This window comes from Equus quagga, chromosome 5 (genome assembly GCF_021613505.1).
Source record: "Equus quagga isolate Etosha38 chromosome 5, UCLA_HA_Equagga_1.0, whole genome shotgun sequence".
In the NCBI taxonomy this organism is placed as follows: Eukaryota; Metazoa; Chordata; class Mammalia; order Perissodactyla; family Equidae; genus Equus; species Equus quagga.
The window spans coordinates 117523284-117546290 of record NC_060271.1 but is presented as its reverse complement, the minus strand read 5'-3'; the positions used below and the strand labels follow the sequence as shown (position 1 = coordinate 117546290).

Genomic DNA, 23007 nt, shown 5'->3' with positions numbered 1-23007 from the left:
GTTTTATCTCCAGCTATCCAGGTCTCCAGTCTCATTCTGCCGCTCTTTCTGTCTCCATCTTTCACTCTCTGCCTCTCTCGCTCTGTATTTCTCTGCCTGCCTCTTCTTTTTCTGTGTCTGAGTCTACCTCTGGTTTTATCTCCTTGTCTGTCACACCCCCCCTCTACCTCTTTTTCTCTCTCTTCCTCTGTAGTTATGTGCGTTTCTCTGTCTTGTTATCTCTTTCTCCGGGTCTCTCTCTCTCCGTCCTGCCCGGTCTCTCCGCAGCTCTCCCGCTCGCTCCCCCACCCCTCCCCCTCCGCCAGCCCCCCTCCTCCCTCCCTCAGCGCGTCTCCCCAGTCCTTATTTGGCTGGGCGGGAGGGCTGGCGGGAGGAGGCGGCCGGCGGCGGGGGGCGGGGGGCGGGAGCGGGGCCGGGCGGAGGAGGGCGGTGGGTGGTGCTGAAGGGACAGCTCCGCGGCGGCGGCGGCGGCGGCATTGGAGGCGGCGGCCCCGGGGCGCGGAGCGAGAGCCCGGCGCGGGGAGCAGCGAGCGCAGCCATGCCCCAGGCCGCCTCCGGGGCAGCAGCAGCGGCGGCCGGGGCCGGGGCGCTGGCCGGGGGCGCCGGGGGGCCGGCGGCGGCCCGGGCGGGACGATGAAGCGGCAGAACGTGCGCACGCTGGCGCTCATCGTGTGCACCTTCACCTACCTGCTGGTGGGCGCCGCGGTCTTCGACGCGCTGGAGTCGGAGCCCGAGATGATCGAGCGGCAGCGGCTGGAGCTGCGGCAGCAGGAGCTGCGGGCGCGCTACAACCTCAGCCAAGGCGGCTACGAGGAGCTCGAGCGCGTCGTGCTGCGCCTCAAGCCACACAAGGCCGGCGTGCAGTGGCGCTTCGCCGGCTCTTTCTACTTCGCCATCACCGTCATCACCACCATCGGTAACTACTCGCCAGGCGGGGGGCGGGCACCCGGGGGCTGGGCGCCGGGTCCCGGGGTGGCCCGGAGCCGACCAGGGCTGGGGGGTTCCGCCGGAAGGGGTCTAGGCGCCCAACCCTGCGCTCCCAGAAACCCGAGTTCAGCCTGCCGTGTCTGCTCCGCAGGGACAGGACTCGGGGGAGGCGTCGATTCCTGGCTCCGGACCTGACTCTCCCGGAGGGCCAGCCCTAACTTGTCCCTGCCAGGCTGCGCGAAGGCCCCAAGGGACTCTGAAGTGTGTGAGAGGGGCAGGAACGACCGAGGAGGCTGGGGAGGAGGGGTGTGGCCCGGCCAGGCCCTGGAGCAGGGCGCTGAGTGTGAGCGGCGGGGAGCGCGCGATTCCTCCGTGTCCCTGAAGATGGGCTTCCGCACTTGTCGTGTCTACACCGGCTAGGGCTCCTGGGAGATGTATAGGTGCAGGTACTCGGCACTCCACGGCGCTCCGGGCCACTCTGGGTGCCTGAAACACCCTGAAACTGGGACTGTGAGTGCCGCTTGGGGTGTGTGTGTGTCCAGCTTGGGGAGTTTGGGCATCGCCAGCCAGTGACTTTAATTTTCTTACGGCAGCAGAGCTGGTACTGGAAACCAGAGCCAGTCCTGTCCGCTGCCTTCTCTGCTGTCCCAGGAAAACAGTCACCTCACAGGAATGGCTCCAGTTCTTTTCTCCAAGCCAGAGCAGACTACAGTGCAGGAGGCCACACACACTCAGACTCTCTTGCAAGCTAGGCACAGGCACACACACACAGGTGCACACACCAGCACACACAGGGCATACATGGGCACACACACAGAAGAGACACAAACTGTTGTCCAGGAAAGGAATCTCCAGTGAGGTCCTTGATGTGCTATCAAACTGTCCAAAGAGGAGTAAACAGCTTACCCGTTCCCAAGATCCTGTGATTCCAGCCCAGTTCCATCTCTTCTCCCGCTGTATGACCTTGGGCAAGTCCCTCCCCCTACCTGGGTCTCAGGCTCACCTCCAGAAGATGAGGGGTGGTGGAAGTGATCTCAAGGGCTCTTCCCAGTCCTGACATGCTCAGATTCCCAGATTGGAAGCCCACCTTTACCCAGAGCCCATTGGGATGCCTCCAGGAGATGTTTCCTCCATCTTTCCCATTCTTTCTCTTCTCCCTGGTCGCCCTCCTTGCCTTGGCTGAGCTCCCAGGGCCTGGGTGCTATTTGGCATAGCCCATGACAAGATGGCAGTGTTTTCCTGGGAGTCAACAGGAGTTGAGGGCGTAAAAGGCAGGACTGAATGCTTTCCCTGAAGTCTGTCCCCTGCAGGACTCCATTCCCCAGGCTCCACTGTTCTCTGGGGACCACAGGGAGCTATGCTATGTCGTTTCTGCATTCCTCTCTTACAAGAGGAAGTAAAGGGCCCCAGGAGTGAATGTGGCTCAAGTAGGGGCACCTCTGGGTCCTGCTGACCCTGTGAGTTTAGGGCCAGATGGTCAGACTCAGGCCTGCTCAAAGAGAAGCCTGCTTTCCTGGGAAGGACCAGACCAGGTCTGGTCTGTGGTCTTCTCTCTTCTCCATCTCCCTACCGCCTGCCGGGGATTCAAGAGCACTGAATATCCTCAGGCCTTTCTTCTCCCTCTCCCCACGCATCATGCCCTTAGTTACATGCCTCCTGTCTTTCTCAGTCCCATGGTCCACAGTAACCTCCCAACTGATCTCCTTGTCTCTAACCTCGTTCCCCTCACAGGGCAAACTCCCCTGGACAATGCTGCCAGAAAGAATATCCCCAAAGCACAGCTCTGACCAACCCAAGACCCTTCTCAGCAACCCTCAATGGCTCCCCACTGTCTGTGAAATCTGGTCCATACTCCTTATCCCGAATTTTAAGGACCTTCATACCTGGCTCCAATCTCTATGTCTGCCTTCATTTCTCACTTCTTACTGACATGATCCCTCCACTGCAGCCAAACTGTCCCCTGAGAACACCTTAAGTGTAGCTGTTTGGCATGCCTTTCTCTCTATCTTCTAGTTATCCTGTCCAAGCCAACCTTCCAGGTCCAGCTCAAATCCCACCTCCTTCTTGAAGTCTCCCAGACCATCCCAGGCCAGAGCTCTGGCCAATTGCAGGATTACTGTCAGGATGACATGGGTGACACAGTGTAGGCTCTTTCGCATGGTTATTTACATTTTGGGGGATGTGTTTTGTCTCTTTCACTACACTGTAATTAACCTCCATGTGCACAGGGCCCCGTGGTTCCCATCTCCAGGCTCCCAGTGTTGGCACAGTACCCAGCGGCCCACACGAGCACTCAGAGGAGGCTAGTGATGGGTTTAAGGTGTGCAGAAATGAGAGGGCATTGTCCTCCCCTCCATCCCTGCTGTTTTCCACAGTGCTTGTAGTCCTCACAAGAGAGACACTAAAAGCTGGGGGTAGAGGCAGACAGAGTGCGGTTCTGGTGATTATTTATTCATAAAGTGCTGGGCAAGAGGAAAGACAGCATCAAAGCACCACCCTTGTTCTGGGGGAGGGGGCCCAGGCTGGCACAGCCCACCCCCTGCCCCACCCAACCATCCCGGGCTTTTTGTCACCTCTCACACCGGCTGGAAGCTGTCCAAGGGAGCTCTACTCTAAGAAAAACCTCTTTGGGCTGTGATCAGATGGCTGAAAGGGGCCCTATATTTGACTGATCTTGACCCCAAACCCAAAGGCAACAGCCTCTGTCCACCTCACCCCTTTGGGGACCCAAGTGGGTCTCCTGAGGCACTGGGAGTCCCATCAGGATAGAATAGTGACAGAACTTCCCATTCATTCAGTACTTTAGTGATCACAATGCACTTTCATCTCATCTCTCGAGTCTCAGCCTTCATAGCTCAGGGATGTTGCCAGGGCAGGTGTTGTTAGCTCCGTTGCACAGATGAAGGCATGGAGGCTCGGGAAAGGGAAGGGACTCCCCTGAAGTCGTGCAGCTGGTGAGCAGCAGAGTTAGAGCAAGAAGCTGGGTCTTTTGACTCCAAGCCCAGTGCTCTTTCCCCTGCTGGTCTCTTGGCTGCTTCCTCTACCTCCATATGCTGTGAAGCCCAGAGCCAGCCGGGACTGGCATGGCCAAGATGTGTTCAGTGATGCCAGCTTGCAGAGCGCTCACAGGCAGCCCTGATTGGTTGAGGGTCGGTAGGGTCTGAGTTAGTCATTCACCTGGTTAGTCACTGGCTGCCAGGATTCCTCCAGCTCCCTCATCCCTGGCCTGCCAGCCAGGAAACCCTTCCTTTGTGGGCCCTAAGTTCATCAAATACAAACAGAGACTCTTTTCTGGGAAAGCTTAACCTTTCTAGCTGTTGAGTCATTAAACTCCTCCGGGGCCCCAGCCCCATCTATTCATATCCTGGAGGCTGTCAGAGCAGGAAGGAGCCTCAAGATCAGTGGGTGCCGCCCCTTCCTCTTACAGAGAAGAAACCAGAGAGGTATGGGAGTCACACAGCCAGAGGGTAGCAAAACCTAACTTCCAGGTCCCCATCTATTATTATTATTAACAACAGCAACAGCAACAATAATAATAGCAGCCACCATTCATTATTTACTTTTTGGCAGGCTCTACACAAGACACTTCATTTGTATCCCCTTCTTTAATTCTCTCACCAACCCTTCAAGGTGGGCATTCTTAGCCCCATTTTTCAGCAGAGGAAACTAAGGCTCGAGTGTAAATGACTCACCCGTGACTTGAAAGTATGGCGCCTGTCCAGATTCAGTTGAACCTCTCTGACTCCCATGCCCTGGATTTTTTCCCAGTTCCTTCTCCACTTGAAGAACCCAGCCCAGATCCTTGTATCTCGAGGGCATCAAGTAGCCAAGGCTTGTCTTTTCCCCTGGCAAGTCCTCCCAAGAAGGAGAGGCCTCTTTCTCCAGCACACTACAGCCAGCCTGCTACTCCCCCACACCCGGCCCCTGCCCAGCCCAGACCATGTGCCAGAGCTGTGCCCAGCACCTAGCCCTACCTGAGACTGCCACGGGCTCACAGGTGCCCGTTCTCCCACTGTAGGTCCCCAGAATCCCTGTGGCTCTAAGGGAACAAGAGAGGAGGTGATTGATTAGCTGGTCGAGCTGGGGCGGAAAACCTTCTGTTCTGCTCTTTCCTCATTGTCCAGCCTGTTCTCTGCTGAGCACGGCCTCCAATCACCCGCCACGCGGCCTGGGAACCCTCAGACTGTGAACTCAAGCAGGCGGCTCATGAAGGAACCTGTACTTTTTACATCTTTCCGAGAAGAAGGAAAGTACAGAAGTGACTGGCCACCCCCAAAATCCCAGAGTCCTCAAATAAAAGAGTGACAGGAGACATTAGCAATCATTCAAATACCCAGAGAGGTGAGTGACTTGCCCGAAGTCACACAGCAAGTTGCAGATAAAACCCTGATTAGAACTCAGCCTTTGGGAACCCAGACTGGAGTTCTCTCCATCACCCAGACTGTTCCCCTCATGACTCACTGTCTCTGTTAGCCCCAGGCCTCGGGCTGCTTATCACTCCACTGTTCCCAGTCCTCTCTTGACTACTTGGGGGAATAGAGGGGCAGCCCAGCCTGGAACAGTCTCACTGCCCACTCTCAGTCAGCATCTCCTTCCTCCCTGCCCACAAGCCAACCCTCTGCTTCAACCACATAAGCCTTTTCTGCAAGATTGTGTAGGGTCATGGGTATTGGCTTAGAAGCCAGAGTGTCTGGGTTCGTCTTTACACTCACCCACCACCACCCCCACTAGCTGTATGACTCTGGACAAGTTACTTAGTCTCTCTGAGCTCAATTTGTCATTTACAAAATGGGGAGAATAATATCTGCCTCATGGATTAAATGGAATAATATAAAGAAAGTACCTGGTACAGAGTAGGCACTTTATAGAGTATCTGCAATTATTAGTGTTATTAATTATCATTCATGTATTATTACTGTCCCCACAGAAGGGAACTGCTCTCCCAGGGGTTACCATGGCCACTGCCACCTCTGCTCCTTTTTAAAAGGTGAGGACAGTGGGGTTGGGGACCATGGGCTGCCACATTCCTTCCCTTTATCCTCCCAATTCCACTACCCCACACCAGATTTCCCAGCTCCTCATCCATGCCTGGAGTCTGCCTAACATCCAGGCTTGGGGGTCAATGCTCTGTGCTCTGAGCAGGCAGGCCCTGCAGAAAGCCAGTCAGGGAGAATGAACGGCATAGTGGTAGGAGAGCCTACCCTGGATTGAAGCAGGAGGCAAAAGTTCCAGTTCCACTGAGCTTAACTGCTGGTTCTCTACAACCCTCAGTTTCCCCATCTACAGACTGGGTGCATTTGACCAGAGGTCCTTCTGACTGTGCCATGCCTCTGCCTACATGTCCAGTTCCCACACATCCCAGCTGGGAACTAGAGACATGGAGGGAGTGGGGGCGAGACTAGAACAGAAGTGGAAGACACATGCCTGGCCACAGTGGGGACAGGACAAACACAATAAGTATTTTCAAAGAAAACATAAACAAGCACAGATGAATGTAGTGCAAATCACCACCATAAACAGCGTTCAGCTGGCAGCACAAATGGTGAATCTGTGAGTTGATTTTGTAGTAAAAAAAAAAAAAAACATAAAAATGATTTCCCTGCAGTCAGCCAGCAGCAAGGGAAGAGACCCAGCTCTGACTGAGACCACTATCGGTTTAGGCAAACCTCAGCAGAGACCCAGGATAGGCATTCCCTCATGCCCCACTCCGGCCTTCGATGCAGGGAACTGACATGTGTCAATAACACGTCAGGCACCATCAGAGGCACTTCTCACCACCTGCATTCCCACAGCTGCCCTGGGAGGGCAGGCACTGGCATCCTGGTGGGTCAAGGAAAGGGAACTCGGAGAAGTTTGGAGGTTGGCCCAGGACCCTACAGATAGAAAATGACAGTGCTGAGGCTTGTACCCAGGGCTGTAGGGGGCACCTGTTCACAGAGCGGTGTAGCCCCTGTCCCCCATGGAGCCTCTGCAGTCCGTTCTGTATGACCGTCACGAATGACGAGGATGGGTGCCAGGGTCTGCACCGCGACTCAGCTGTGGCCTCAGCTACAGAATCTCTAGCTTTCAGGACTATGGACAAAGTGTTTAGCCCAAAGAGAAATCAGAACTTGAGTGCCAATCCTCTTGTTTTTACAGTGTGGAAACTAAAATTCAGATTGGAGAAGGGGCTTGCTGAAGGCCACGCTTACAGGTATCCTCAGAGCTGGCCTTAGGGCTGTGTTGACTGATGCCTCACTCCCTGCTCTTGGGCCCCCCACAGGCTCTTAGAGAAGAGAGCAAGCTGCCAGCCAGCCTGTTCTGCTTGCCATGGTCCTCTCCCTGACCCCTCTGTTAGCCTCTGGTCCTCAGAAAGCCACGTGACGAATGCATTTCACGGCAATGGAGAGAGCAGTCAACGTCTATACTTTCTCATTGTCCAGGACTGCCCTTGCTAAGGCAGATCCCAGGTGGCTCCAGAAGACCTGCCCCTCACCTGGAGCCACCCCACCCCAAACTGCTGCCACAGTCACATCTTCACTTTCCCATTCTCTAGAGCCGCCTCAGCTGCGGCCTAGAGCAAACAGCTCTGGTTCTCCTGGCCTGTGGCCTCTCTGGGGCTAGGCTCCCTGCCAAGCTGGGGCCAGCCCCCCAACACACCCTTCACAAAAGCCGGCTCCTTACTACCCCTGTTTCCCATCCTGCTTCCTCCAGGGACACACAAGGACCCCTTTGTGAGGAGGGCGCTGGCTGCTGGGAAGATGAGGCACAGCCTGGCCCCAGAGCTGGAAACTGGGCTCTTTCTCCCTCCTGAGAGGCCTTAGACAAATGGTTCCCACTCTCTGCTGCCCTCGTACTCATGAGAGGAGCAGACACTTCTCTGGTGTGCCTCAGTCTTGCCGCCTGTACAGAGGAGATGTTCCTCAGGGGGCACTGAAGAAGGCTGGCTCAGCAATGCGGGATTCTCTACCTTAATGCTTCTCAAGTGGTTAAGTGCAGGGGGAAGACCTGGTTGATCTGTTTAAATGCAGATTCTGAATCAGGAGTTCTGGGCGGGGTCTGAGACTGCATTTCTAGCAAGCCCCCGAGGGACGCTGATACTGTTAATCTATGGTGCATACTTTGAGTAGCAAGGGTCTAAATAACCTGGAGACCTGACTTCTGGGAATAAACATGTGGACTGTGGTTTTAAGAAGGTTTAAAGCTGAAAAAATCCTTAGGAATCTAGTTGTGGGCTGTCAGAGACAATGGCTTCAGAGCTGGCAGACCCTTCTGTGAGGCCAGAGTGGGGCTGTGGCTTGCCCCATAGGAGCCGGCTACGGAGCCGGGGTGGGGTCATGCGCTGTACCGTCACTGTGGTGGGGGAAAGGGAAGTGGAGAGGGTGGATAGACAGGGAAGAGAGCAGTAGAGAAGGGCTTGTCTCAGGCCGAAACCTGCAAATAGGAGTCCACTGGTCGTCAGCTGTCTTCCTTTCCTCCCCGTCTGCCAAGGAAGCTCATCAGATCCAAGGAGAATGGGTGCCCGGTAGATTAAACCTCAAAGTGGGAAACTGGCTTCTCCCTCGTGGCAGCTACCCAAAGTCCGTGCGGGCAGTATGGCCTCCAGCCCCCATTAAAAGAAGAGGCTCAGGCTCTTTCCTTCTTTCAAGAAAGGACTCTGGCTTCCCATGAGCTGGGATCCAGACAGCAAAGGCCCACAAAGGTCCCCAGGCCCATGGTCCTATGACAACCAGACACACTCACTCTATTGCAGGCTACAGTGTAGAATACAGGTGGCAGGACAAGGCCTGCTCTCTTCTAGACCTGTCAGGCCACAAGTGTCTGCAAACTTTAAGAGAGACATCGACAACTGGGGAATAGTCAAAGGAGGGGAGCAGTGTGTCAAATGAGGGACACTTGGCAGGGACAGGTGTGGAGAGTGTGAGTGCTGCCTTTGAATATGTGCTGGGCTACTACAGGGTAAAAGGGCCAACCCTGGGCTAATTGGGCACGAGGAGCTGAAGCAGCACCAGTGGGTAGAGTCCACAGAAAGACTGAATTAGTTCCAATACAAGGCAGAACTTGTCAGAGTGGAAGCTGATCAAAGATGGATTATGTTGCCCTGAGAGGTGGGAGCTCCCCATCACAGGAAGCATACAAAAAGACACTGGATAGCTGTACTGCAGAGGTCACCAGTATCAATCAGGGTTCAACCAGAGAAGCAGAACTATTAGGAGATAGATATTAAGAGATGTATTATGGGGAATTGGTTTATGAGACAGCAGTGACTGGCGAGGCAAGTCCAAAATCCATAGAGCAGGCCATCAGGAAGGGTGGCCGGAACTCTCTCCAGCCTGAGCTGCAGCTGCTGTCCACGGGCAGAATTTCTTCTTCAGGGAAGCCTCAGCCCTGCTCTTAGGGCCTTTCGACTGATTAAATCAGGTCTGCCCAGATCATCTAGGATAATCTCCCTTACTTTAAGACACCGGTTATGGACTTCAATCACATCTACCAAATACCTTCACAGCAACCCCTAGATTAGTGTTTGATTCAGTAACTAGGGGCTTTAGCCTAGCCAAGTTGACACATCAAAAAGATCATCACACTGCCCATGTGTCAGACTGCGGCCTGAAATCAATGTTTTTTAAGATTCTTCCCAACCCTGAGCTGTTTCGATTTCTTAATCCTCAAGGGGGCAGCCTAGAGAGTTAGAGTACCCAGAGTGGCTCTCAACAGTGTGCTGGGACCCCAGACCCTCCAGGTCACCTTCCAAACAGAACGGGCTTTAGCTTTCATTTCAGTTCAGTTTACCAAAAATCACTGAGATCTCCCGAGATCTCCTTAGTGTCAGGCACTGAGAGAATAGAAAACTAAGACCCAGATCCTTCTCCAAGGAGCCTCTGGTCCAGTTGAATCCTGAAGCCACAAGTTGAATGGTATATATGCTAAATCCTAGTGAAGTGACTCAAAATAGGGATCTGAGAAGGCTTCCTGGAGTGGGTGGTACTTAAGGGAAGCTTTAAGGAAGAGAGAGGACTTTAGTAGGTAAAGACTGGCAGTGAGAGCTTTCTGGGATGAGGGAACAGCATTAGACAGGCTGAGGGGCATGAGTGTGCCCAAGGAAAGGTGGCAGGAGCAGACCCGGATGGGCTGGATTTGACAGGCACTGGAGAGGGCAGTACGGACCCAATCTGTGTTCTCCTGCCAGGATCCTGACCAGGGGGTGCCCTCGTCACCTCAATTAAACCACTAGGTGCCTCATGACTCCTGCTGAGCCACTGGGGGCCTCCATGACCCCAGCTGAACCAGTCAGTGAGTGCCCTCATCACCTCAGTTGAGCTAGTGAGTGCCCCCGTGACTCCAGTTGAGCCAGAAGGTAAGGGCAACCTGGACCCTGACTGCCTCCCTTTGCCCTCTCCTGGTCACCCAGCGGACCTCAGCTGGCCCCCACAGAGTGCTTTCATTCCCTCTGCCCTCCACAGTTCCTTTTCTGGCCAAACCACTCTGAAGCCCAGATCAAACCCAGTCTTATGGGTGGTGTGCAGGAGCGCCTGGGACAGTGCTGACAGAGTTGATACTATGTGCATGTTTTCTGCGCGGACAACCCCAGGCCCCTGCTCTCAGATCCCCTTCATCTCTGCTCAAGGCTCCACCACTTGGCGGGGACTTGGTGTCCCTCTCCAGGAATGCGCAGGGCCTCTCCTGACCACAGCTCCAGCACAGACATAACCATCTCAGAAACATCCGGAGAGGCACATTCCAGCCCGCCTGCCACAGGACCACCGGGGGGCTCTCTCCAGAGACCCAGACTGTCAAGGCCCAGCAAAGCGGCCTGGAGAGATTGGCACCAGGCTCTCAGACAGGAGGCAGCTTCTCCTCGACGACGGGTCCATTCCTCCCGCCAGTGCAGGGGAGCTCCCTGGGACCTTGAGGGGCAGCGGGGGCAGGTGGTTCCAAGCAGGATTGATGCAACAGAAGGGCCTTCCCTGGGCTGTTCCATCCAGATCTTAGACCTCGCTGTGAAGCAGCCACTCCCTATGGAGCCTCAGGTTCCATGGTTGTGAACCAAGGCTGCCATTGACTGGGAGGCTCTCTGGGCTGAGCCCACTATGTGTATTACCTCTTGGAAGGCTCGCAGCCCCCCCTCTGTGCGCAGCACCATTATAATCCCCATTTTACAGGGGAGGACACTCAGGCGCAGAGAGGTTAGGGAATCCACCTAAAGTCACACTGCTGGCCAGGAGCAGAGCACAGATGTGTAGGGCACACACAGTGCTTGGCTTATAAAGCACTTGGTCACACAGTCTCTCTTTTGAGCCTTGTGACAACCCAGAGCGGTAGGCATCATTATTCCCACTTTGCCAATGAAGAAACTAGACTTGAGAACATAAGGTCACTTCCTGCACTCCAGAGCCAGGAAAGTGGAGGCAAAGGTCCAAGGTAGACCTTCCAACACTGAAACCAAGCTCTGCCCCTGGAAGAGGAGTGCGCTCGCCCTGGACAGTGGCTGAAGGTGGGTCATTCCCTTGGTATGGATGTCAGCCTATGGAAGGCAAAAAGGGCAGTGTTGCAGGAGACAGTTGTCACTGAGTGGCCTTATTTCATGCATTCATCAACACCATCCTTCTGAACAGGACGGGAACCTGAGACTAGAAATGAGAACAGAGTGACGGTTCTTAAGAGTGGCCAGTAAGTGAGAGAAGGGGCCTTGCTGGGGCCGACTTGGGTAACACCTGCTCACAGGTGCATGGGGAGAGGGCAGGGAAAGTGGCCCCCGTGTGATGAGTAGGAAGCTTGTCCCAGGAGCAGCAGTTGCTTGGGGCTGAGCCATGGGTGTCAGGGCCCAGCCCCTGGGAGTTATTTCAGTAGGCCTGTGCTAAGCCAGGAAGGCTGTGCGTTTTCACACTCCCCTGGTGAAGGGAATCTGCAGCCAGGTCTGGGAAGCGCAGGAGAGAAGGGGGCTTATGAGGCTCAGCCTCTGTAGCTGGGAGGCTGGGTCACTCGCTAGCCAGCCACTAGCATTTTCTCTCTGGGTTTCCTTGGTACTTAAGAAACATTCAAGGGGCAGCTGAGGAAGAATCTTTGGAGCCCACAAGCCAAAGCTCCTGGGGTGAGCCAGGTGTCAGAGACATCAGGAGTCAGTGGGTGGCCCCAGGAGAAGGGCAAGTCCACCTCCCCTCAGAGGAGCCGGGGACTGAGAGAGTCTCAGTGGGGGTCCTGGGGACAGGCTGTCTCCTTCACGGCTTTAGCTCTCAGCCTGCTCCCAAAAACCCCAGCAAAGGGGGTCAGCCCAGGGGAGGCCCCTCAGCTGTGTGAGTGCAACTCACCTGAGGGCAAACTGGGGGGCTCTAGCCAGGCTGAGCCAGCATGACCCACTCTGCAGCATAGACTTCCCACCACGAGGGTTGCACAGAGTAAGGTCCCCTGGGGTTGCTCTTGGTCCTCTGTCCACCTCCAGACGGGGCCAGAGAGAGGGAAACCTGGACCCAGACTCAGTGGCAGCCTCTTCCCTTGGGTGCCACGCCCAGCTCAATGCCCCAGAGTCCTAAGCATTCATTTTCCCTAGGCACCAAAGAAGCCTCAATGTTTCCTGCCTGCCCCTCAGCATCGTCCACTGGATGCACAGAGGCGGGCTGCACGTGCTTTCTCAGAGCCGTGACTGATGATTTAGTGCAGCAGAGCTAAGGAAAGTGGGGGACTCAGTCCCCTCCACTGTTTCTCCGCTCCTAACTGGCTGTGGGTCACATCCCACTCTCGCCTGACCTGGGAGACATTGGGCTGCTGGTGTCTGAGCCCCTCACAGCTCACACGGTCTCTGTTGGACCAACTCCCAGCCTCCACTTCCAGCCCCTCCTGAGAAGCACACCACCCAGGACTGTGCTCTTGTCCCCACTTCACCCCATGCTGGCTGAGCCCTGGAGGGACATCCTCTGTGTCCATTCCCAAGAATAGAGCTCTGCCAGGACCTCCAAGTCACCCCTTTCTGGAAAGAGAGCATTTCTGACTGTGGTTGAGGCTCCACTTATCAACAGAGCGAGTCCACTGCCCCAGCCCCTGGGACAACTGGAATGCAGGAGCCTCCCACCCAGAAAGGACAGCCGGCTCATGGCTGGCAGCTCCCACAGTAGACCGTGGATGGGGTGTGGGAGGGAGCATTGGTGCTGAGAGCAGGCTGACCCCAGCCAGTGCTTTCTGATGAGGAAATAGCCAGGAGAGCACTGTAGACAGAGTCTTTCTTCCCAGATTGCCTCTAGACCTGAGCCAGCCCAGGGTGAGCGCACTGATGACCAGTCCTGCAAACCAGGGCCCTGGGAGCTAAAGTCCTGCTCGTGGACCAGCCTTTGACATCCCACCTAGACCAACGACCTGCTAGATCTCTGAAGGGTCAGGGTTAGCCCCTTGGATCTTCACGATGGTTTGATATCTCAAAATGTTTACAGGACATTACATGATTATCCATTCAGAGCATTCACAGGCCAACTGAAGGGCACATCTAGCCTCTTCCTCATCCTTTGGCTGAAACAGGCTCAGTTCGGGGGGCTCACATTGGCATGCTCATGCAGAAAAAGGGCTCGGCTTGGCAGTGCATGGCATTAAAGCAATTCCTGGGGTTCTTCAGATTCTTTGAGAATCACTGATTCAGTCCAACCCATGTGTCTCCTAGGTGAGGAGGCTGAGACCCAGGGTGAGCTTCAGGGCAGACATGGGGGAACAACCTGCCCCAGCCACCAACAGTTCAGTCACAGAGCTCGGTCTCAGACCCAGGCCTCCTGACCCTGTCTACTCCCTCGGGCACCCACACAGTCATTCCTCCAGTCCCTTTGTTTTTCTCAGCATCTTCCACCTGTCTGCGCCCCAGGGACTCAGCCCCTGTCCTCTTGGTGCTTACATTTCAGAGGAAGTAGGTAGTCAACAAACTAATTTATGTGGTCGCAAATAAACAAGATCATCTCGATGGTAGCAAGTGCTAGGAGACGGTAGAACAAGAAGATGTGATAGAGAGTGGTGGAGACACAGGTGGGTGTCTGGGAAAGTCTTCCAAGGAGGGGGCTTGTGGAATGCAAGCATCCAGGGAAGAGCTTTCCAGTGGAACAGCAAATGCAAGGATCCCAGGTAGCCAGGGTTTGGCATGTCTGAGGAGCAGGAGCAGACAGAGCGGTGTGGCTGCAGCAAACTGAGGAAGAGGTGGAGATACAGAAGGGCTGAATCCTGCAGACATGGAGGCCTCGCTCAAGAGTTTGGATTTCACTCCAATGTGATGGAAGTCACTGGAAGGTTTTAAACAAGCTTGTGAGGTGATGTGACTTAAAGTTTTACCAGATCCCTCTGGCTGTTCTGTGGAAGTCAGATGGTTGTAGCACAAGAGGGAAACTGGGAGACCAGCCAGGCTGCCGGTCAGTGACTTGAAAGAGAGAATGATGGTAGGTTGGACCCGGGCGATGACAGTGGAAGTGGAGAGCATGGGTGGACTGAGGGTGTGTTTTCAAGACAGAGCTGGTCCGGCCTGCTGATGGATAGGATGCATGTGTTGGGGGAGAGGAGAGAGAGAGGGCTGTGGGAACCAGGGAAAGAGAATGATCAAGGATAGCCTTTGACTTGAGCAACTAGGAGGAGAGTAAGCATTTTCTGAGATGGGAAATAAACCCTGGAGAGTAAAGGTAGAGAGATGAGATTCAAGACTTCCATTTTAGACATACGGGTTAATATGAGATGCTTATTACAAATCCCTGAAGGCAGTTAGATAGACAAGTCTGCAGCTCAAGGGAGAGGTCAAGGCTGAGATATAAATTTGGGAGTTATCAGATGGAAATATTATTTAAAGTCATGCGACTAGATGAAATCAGCTAGGGAGAGAGGAGAGTCTAGAGAAGAACCCAGAGCCAGCCCCTCCTGCAACACCAGGCAGTGGAGCCAGGAAGGGGGCCTGCCAGCAGACTGGAGGGAACGTGGGGAGTTCGGTGTCTGGGAGGGCGGGAGGAGTGTTTCAGGAGACAGGGGACTGTCAACTGTCAATTGTGCCACTGCTAGGAGATCAAGTCAGATAACCACAGAGAACAGCCAGTGGGTTTGGGAACGTGGTAGCCCTTGGAGATACTGACCACGACAACACAGTGTAATAGTCCACAGCTTGTTCCAGGAGCCTAGGATGGGGAGCATGGGAAGGGGTTCTTTTGGATTTGTTGAGCCTGAGGTGGAGCAGAGGGACCAGATTCCAGGAAAGACAAGGGAGAGAATGAACAATATCACAGCTCCCCGTTTTCAGGCCTTTTCATACACAACCCTCCTCCTGCAGAGGCCCATGAGGTAGTTATCATTATGTCCATTATGCAAATGAGGCCCAAGGCTCAGCATGATGATCTGGACCCGAGTCCAGGCCTGTCTGCCCCCAAAGCCCCTGCACATCATGCAGTAGCTCCCACCCCGCACTGGCAGCTGTGCCTGCCTGCCCTTGCTGCATCTTCCCACATCCCCCTCCTCTCCATGCATCCCTGTCCTTTGATCATTTCTGTCAGCTTCCAGCAGTCTTGGCCTCTGCCTCCCTCCTCCGGGAGAGCTCTGCTTTTTCTCTTTGATCCTGCATGTCTGTCCTCGGCTGCATCCTCAGCTGGGCCCTGTGTCCCCCGCTCCCTGTTGCTGCAGGATGTCCTTTCACCCTCTGCCCAAGGTGGGGGATCTGCAAGAGTTTCTGAGAGCCTTGGGGAGTTTGGGCCTGTGGGATGGGAGTGGGCTCCTGCCTCCCTGACTGGGAAAGAGCCTGCAGGCTCCTCAGGCCTGGCCAGGATGCAATCCAGGCCCTGCTTGGCACCAAGGGTCCAGAGACACAAGCTCACAGGCCACAGATGCCTGAGGAGGCAGCCAGGAGTGGGCAGCCAGAGGGCCATGCCCTCTTACCCCAATGGGGCAAGATGGGCTGCAAGGTCTTCTCAAGAGAATGATGCAGATGAGAAGTGGTGGTCAGGAGTCCTAAATGGGGAGCTGTAATTGGCAAAACCAGCCACCTGGCTGCCACCACTACCACATGCACTTTAGAGAAGAGGAGCTTCAGGACCCCAAAGTCCCTTTTGGAGCCAGGATGATTCCAGTGGGTAGTCGTGGGTGAGGCCCAGGAACAAGTGAGGTAAAGAGAAGCCCTGGCAGGAGCTAGGGCGTGGAGCTCTGTGCCTGGCCTGGGTGCTCCCCTCCCCTCTGCCTCCCCATCCTGGTCAAGATGAGGAAGGCCACCCAGGATGCCCAGAGCTGCCTCTAGTTTCTGTCTTCAGATTCCGAGGCCCCGTCTGCCCCTGGCTGCACTGGGAGGGTTTGGTACCCGGCTCCCAGCTAGAAGAGACAAACAGAGGGGACCCAACACACAGATGCCACAGGCCCCACCACACTCCTCAAAGCCCTGACAGTGATGAGCTCCTCACACATCCCCGGGGTTATTTTTCAGCCTCGTTCTTCCCTGGTTTATTTTTAATGGAACACCAGGCACGTGGCTGGCCAGCTGCCCTTCCCAGGTGCTGTGCCAATTTGGGCCAGGAACAGAGCAGGGCAAGATGCGGTTCCTCCCCCAGGACCCCCCACCGAGTGCCCCTCACTGGATGACAAGCGAGGTTCCTACTGCTCTGAAAGCCTGGGTCCAGCCTGGGGCGGGCAGGGGGTCCAGCGGCGGGAGAACCCCGGGAACCTTCCACATCTCCGTCCTGCCTCTGATACACGTATTGCCTGACCTTGACCAAGTCATCTCTCCTGCCCCAGCCTCTGCTCCCTTATTTTTCGGTGGGGTGAATGGTAGTGACACCTTCCTCACCAACTGCCAAATACTCGAAAGTGAGCGATAAAATAAAATGCTACACAGACATAAAAGAATATTGGGATTAACTCCCCATAGAACATACTGGCCCACTCTCCCTCGAAACCCCTCCCAGCCATGCCTTTCTCCCTGAGTGAGTGACTCCCAGTCTGAGGCTCCTCTGTTCCCTTCATCCCTTACCCACCTGCCCTGAGCCCTGCCTTCCACATTTTCAGCCGGCTGAACTTGAATCCAGGGTGCCTGGGGTGAAGGACAGCTGTCAGGCTGCTGGTGGTAGCCATTGAAAGGCTTCAAGTTGGCATGGGGAGTGAGGGCAGAGCCCAGCACCTCCCCCCACCCACCTCCTCCCTGGCAGCCTTCCAGAAAGCTTAGCTATGGAAAAGCACTGCCAAGTTAGCTCTGAAACCCCTTCCTCGGGTACAAAGCAGTAGCTAAGCCTGGAGAGGTATGATGTATGGTAGAGGACGTTGAAAGGCAGGTTGAAAGTTTGGACCTCTTTCCCTGTAGGCAATGGGGAGTCAGGGAAGGTTTTTGAGCAGAGGAGTGACATGTGCAGACTGGAGTGTAATCTGAAAGTCGGGGTGGGAAGATAGGGGAGAAGGGACTGGAAACTACCAGGGAATGACAGCTAGGAGCCACTGCCCACGTCCAGCCTGGAAAGGGTGAGGGCTGAGACTATGGTGGTGGCTGAAGGAACAGAAAGAAAGGGCAGGACTAGGAAAGGAGGAACAGCTGTGACCAGGTAGGGGGAAGAAGAGGAGGAGAAGGGAAGATGTTCAACCTGGCTGACTGAGGAATGAGGATAATAACAGGAATCGGGCAGTACAGAGACAGCCAGCATGGGGGTAATGGTACGTTCAGTGGCCAAGGCAGGTTTCAATGTCATGCTTCAGCCAGGTGACGATGGGTGGAGACACAGCGTGGAGCAGAGCTGGAGGCCAGGCCGTGGTAGCGTCCCCTGGGCCAGCATCACAGCAGCCCAGGTGGAGCCGTGGTCCACTTTTACAATCAGGGTGCAGGAGAAGGAGGCAGAGGCAGCAGGACCAGTGAGAAGCAGGAGGGTGGAGTGTCCAGAGAGAAGTCAGAGACGGACCAGCCATCAGAGCTGAGTGTGGCCAGAATATGAAGGAAAAGGAGGATGCCAACATCCAAGAGTACCATGTGTGACTGTCCAGGTTGTGCACTGTCCAAAAGAATCCAGCTGAGGGGCTTGGAGAGCTGAAGTCCAGCCTGCTCACCAATCTATGGACTCCCAGGGGCTGCATCCACCCAGAGGGGCCCATGTTTTTCTAATTTGTCCTAAGTGCCACTTAGCTGGGGCAGCGCTGCCCACAGGACACTGGGTCTGGTACTCGGGAAATTCACGATGCTCTTGGCGAGAGTAGTCTTAGTGGGTGAAGTGGGGGCAGCCTGACGGGTAAGGAGGGAAATAATAGGTGTGAACCCTCAGGGGAAGTAGGACCAGGGAAAGGTCATGGTGGGCCTGCCCCCCACCCCCATCTCCCTTTCTTCCTTTTTTTAAAGACTTGAGGCCAATAGTGATAAGCTAGCAGAAGACCGTTTGAAAATACCCTCAAACCGGGAGGAGCAAAGCCAAGAGGAAAATCCCAAGGCCAGGGAGTGTGGTTCAGGGGTCAGCCTTGGGAAGGGAGCCCCACCTCCTCCGAAATGGGAGAAGGGGGAAGGGAGCACCCCCCACAGAGAGAGTATGGGGAGGCCTCGCTCTGCCATGTACTTGCTGTATGACCTTGAGCAAGTCGCTTAACCTCTCTCTGGCTCAGTTCTTGTATCTTTAAATGGGGATAATAACAGTACCTACCGAATAGGGCTGTTTGAGGATTAAAGGGAGGAGCATGTATCAGCTGGCTTAGAGCAGTGCGGCATGTAGTAAGCGCTATATAAAGGTCGTCTAGTATTGTTTTGAACTGGGGAGGAGGGAACAGCGACAGAAGCACTTAGTCATTTGAATAAAGTCGAGTGCAGAGACAGTCAGCTTGCCCAGATTCCACTCTGGGGTTGGGGGATGGGGGAGGCACAGCAGAACTGTGAGCAGTAGCTGGAGAGAGCTGGGTCCTGGGGTGATGGCCTGGGCCCTGGGGACACCGCCCAGCTTGGAGCTCCTGGCCCCATAAAAAGCAAGCTCAGGACACTAATGCATAAATGGGCAGCGTCTATGGCCACAGGAGCCATGAAGGCGCTCCCGCGTTGTGCCCTGGCCAGCCAGGCTCGTCTGATTCTGGGCTGTGCACAGCGGTGCAGATGCAGGGCCTGGAAGGGGGGTGGGGTAACAAGGATAGTTGAAAAGGCTGGGAAATCGGAGGTCAGAAGAGAGGTGGAAGCCCGGGGTGAGTCAGGCAGCAGGAGGCAGGCTGGGGGCTGAGCCTCTGCCTCCATGTCTCTGTGTGAAGGGCAGTGTCCCCAAGGATGGGGACAGCTGCTTGCTATCTCCACTGAGGACAAGCTGACAGGGAATGGCCTGAGCCTCGGTCGTTTCATTCCGCCTGAGGAGCATTTCCGACAGGGCGTAGGGTTGAGTGAAGTGTGTTTCCATGGAGAGTGGTGGAATCTTAGCCTCTGAGAAGAGTCTCTCTCATCCCCCGTCGGGGCCTGCGAGGGGGAGGGGCTGGATTTGGTGACTTCTTTAGATCCCTAATGGCCTGGAGCTTGAAGGACCAGCAGGGTTCAGAGGCCGGACCATGTGGGGGGGCTCCCTCTCCTTTATACCGAGGTGCAGACTTTCCTGCTTCCCTGGGTGCGTCCACCCCATAGCCCATCTGGTTCTTCCTCTCTCTGCCCTGGTCGGTAGGGGACATGTGGAGTGTTAGAGTGAGTGTATGTGTATGTATGTGCATGGGCACACACACATGTGTGAGTGGTGGGGGTGGGGTCACCACATCTGCAGGCTGGCTCAGAGGGAGAGAAGGTCCTGGCAGCTGCCTCCAGGCTGAAGTCCCTGTTGCCTGGAGTCCCTCTCCTCCTGGGCACTATGCCAACCTCCACCAACTGAGCTCCTGAGCCCTGGGGAGGGTGCCGAGCCTAAGAAAAGCCTCCTTCACATCTCCTGGCATCTGCTCCCAAATTCCCTGCCAGCCCAGAGCTGTCTGGGCCACTCGCCATGACCAGAAAGGAGAGCAGGGAAGCAGGTGATGGAGACACGGCCCATAGGGGCCACGCTCGCTGCAAGGCCTCCCCACGGAACTCAGCCCAACCATCAAAACCGGCTTCATGCATCCACTGAGAATTCACGTGGATGGTGGTGGGCAAGGTGGGCCAGTGAGAGAGGGACCCACCTCCATGCAAAGCCTGATACCTGGCAGAGAGTGGCGAGCACAGAAGAAGACACCGCATTTTCAGCTGGGGGACAGGGGAAGGTGTGCCAGAGGAGACAGCCCTGGAGCTGTCTTCCTTGGAGGGCAGAAGAGAAGAGGAAGGATACTCCAGGCAGCCATACAGCATGAGGGCGTGCTCACAGGGGAAGCATGGGACAGGTGCAGGGAACCCTTGGGACAGAGGGGACCAGAAGTTTTGGGGGGTCAGGAGAGAGCAGGCCGGGTAGGGGGTGGTCAACTTGGGGATGGACAGCCTACGCGGTGGACCAGGAATCCCTCAGACGGCACTGTGTGCATTTGGGGAACTAAGGAAGGCTTCTGAGGGGTGAGAGGCAGCTCAGAGCTGTGCTTAAAAAAAGGATAATATTAATAAGAGCTCCTGAGTCCTGAGACACTCCACGTGCCAGGTCCTGTACCAGGCACTTTTCACACTGTATTTCTAACCCCAAGGTCACCCAGCTTCCTGCTAAGAGAGGGATCAGAGAGGCAGCGCAGATTGTGGGAGAAGCAAGAGGCCTGGGTCCCAGGTCCAGCTCTGGAACTGAACCTTGGGCTAGACACCAACCTTTCCAGGCTTCACTGTGCCCACCTGTCGAATGGAGACCACCCCTGCCTGATGGGCTGCTTGGGGTGGCTGTGAGGATCAACAGGAATGCTCCTAAACACTGTAGAGTGCTGTGCCCACATGGGTCTCCTGAAACCTAGCCAGGGCCCTTCTGCTGTGCTGCTCACCTTGCTGGGCACAGCTGGGATGCAGTGCTTGGGAGCCAGGCGCCTCCATCTGGAGGGGCTGGAGCTTAGCCAGGGCATGGTGCTCCTTCGGGCAACTAAAAGGGACTTCTGAGAGGAAACAGCACCACTTAGCCAGAGCAAAGGCCAGCAGGCAGAGCCCAGGCCTCTCCCACCCTCTTTCAGCCACACCATTCCTGTCTCTGCTATTCCCCATCACTCGCTTCTTTTCTCCTGTAACTCAGACTTGCTTGTGACTTTGGCTCACCCTGGTCCCAGCTAGGACCCAACTCTTTGTAACCCTGCAGCTCAGCTCCCCAAAGCTGACCAGCCCCTCATCACAGTCTATGGGAGAAACTACCTGGGTGGCTCAGCCAATAGCTGGGTCCTCTTGGATCAGGTGTTCATCACTGGTCCAATCCACTGTGGCCTAGGCCAGGGTCACATGACACAAAGGGGCTGCCTAGGCTCACTCTTTTTTTTTTTTTTAAAGATTTTAGTTTTTTCTTTTTCTCCCCAAAACCCCCTGGTACATGGTTGTATAGTCTTCGTTGTGGGTCCTTCTAGTTGTGGCATGTGGGACGCTGCCTCAGCGTGGCTTGATGAGCGATGCCATGTCTGCACCCAGGATTCGAACTGACGAAACACTGGGCCTCCTGCAGCAGAGCGCGCGAACTTAACCGCTCGGCCACGGGGCCAGCCCCTAGGCTCACTCTTGACTGGAGTTGTTACAGGAAGGACAGCGTCAGAGAGGCAGAAAGGGGGCAGGCACCCCAGACATGTCCACACAGATGGCCTCCCAAGGGGCCATGCCCTCCTGTCCTCCAGCTTCCCTATCCCACCTGGTGCTCTGTCTGGCTCAGGGCCAGACTGAAGCATCCCAAGAATCTCTGAAAAGACCTCCAAGGGGCGGCTCCCTGGGACAGAAAGGCCTGGCCATTCAACCTGTATGTCCATCGTCCTGGCAGGAAGCTGGAGAGAGGCTGAGGAGAGAGGGTCTTTGGAGGGGTGACGTCTCCCTCCTCACAGAGTTTGAACACCCACTTGGCAGAGCGCCAAGACTCTAAGACCCACATTCTGCCCTGAGGGGCTTAGGGGAATGTTTCTGCCCTGAGTGGTCTTAGGAGGATGGCCTGCTCAACAGGTTTTCCATGCTCTACTAACAAAGTGGATGGTGCCAAGGACACCTGAAAGTGCTTGGACTTTGAAGGCCAAAAGATCTGGGTTGAATCCTAGCTTTGCCAGTTTTTATCCATATGACCTTGGGCAAGTAGTCTTTAGCCTCCCTGAGCCTCGGTTTCCTCATCAAAATGGAGTTAATAATGCCCACCTTGAAGGTCATGGTAAGGATTAGAGATAATTAATGTAAGGACATCTGGGTGACCTGATTGCCATTATTAGTAGAGGCACTAGGAGCAGAGAAGCACAGGCTCTGTTCTGGCCTCCCTTCCTCTCCCCTTCCTTCTTCTTACACTCCATCCCCTCCCTTTCCCCCTTGCCACCCCAGACCCAGTCGCACAGAAGGGAGGCCAGGCCAAGAGGTGAGTCCTTACCCAGGGGTCTGGGCCCTGACTGCCTCTCTAAAGCCTCGTCCAGTGCCCAGCACCACCCCAGACCAGCCAGTCCCCCTTCCCCTGTTCTGTGCAGACAGACTTGACTAAAAGTAGCTTCGCTCACAGAGGCATCACTGTGCATAAGGAGATGGGTAAATATGCCAGCCAGCATCTGCCAAGGGAGGCCGAGTGAGTGGCAGAGATGGATGCTGTGTGGAGAGCTGCGAGAAGGGGACGCTCGCGGGGCCAGAGCAGGAGGACGGCTGCTTGGGAGAAGGCAGCGGGCTTGGGGGCGGGGACACAGCAGGCAGCAATACATCAGCATGGGGGAGGTGGTGAGCGTTTTAAAAAAGAAGAAAGGTCTTCACAATAATTCTGTAAATCTAAAATTGTTCTGAAATTAACTTTAATTTAATGGTAAAAAAAAAAAAAAGGAAGAAGAAGAAAGAAGTGGGAAAAAAGAGAGAATGATCCAATTTCTAGCGACAACCAGGACCAAGCAACTCTGTGCACCAGTCACATGTTCACACCTGCCCTGAACAATGCTTCCCGGTGTCCAGGGACAGCTTTGCAGGTCATCGAGAACAGGCCATGCCATGCTCCCAATTGCAGGATGGTTGGCAAGATTGCTGGGCCTTCTGATTCCCTTCCGGTTTCTGGGTGTCCACAGTCCCCCCCGTCACGGAATGGCCCCTCTGGCACAGACTCAGCACATCCT

General features: G+C 55.2%; 1 protein-coding gene across 1 annotated transcript in view; it reads left to right on the top strand.

Annotated features, from left to right (window-relative positions):
* Positions 1–485: 485 nt before the first annotated feature.
* KCNK3 (potassium two pore domain channel subfamily K member 3) overlaps positions 486–23007 on the top strand; it is a 35606-nt gene continuing 13084 nt past the window's right edge. Inside the window, exon 1 of the mRNA XM_046662772.1 lies at positions 486–916. Within this exon, the coding sequence (XP_046518728.1) occupies positions 634–916 (283 nt within the window). The 5' untranslated portion in view covers positions 486–633. The remainder of the gene's footprint in view (positions 917–23007) is intronic.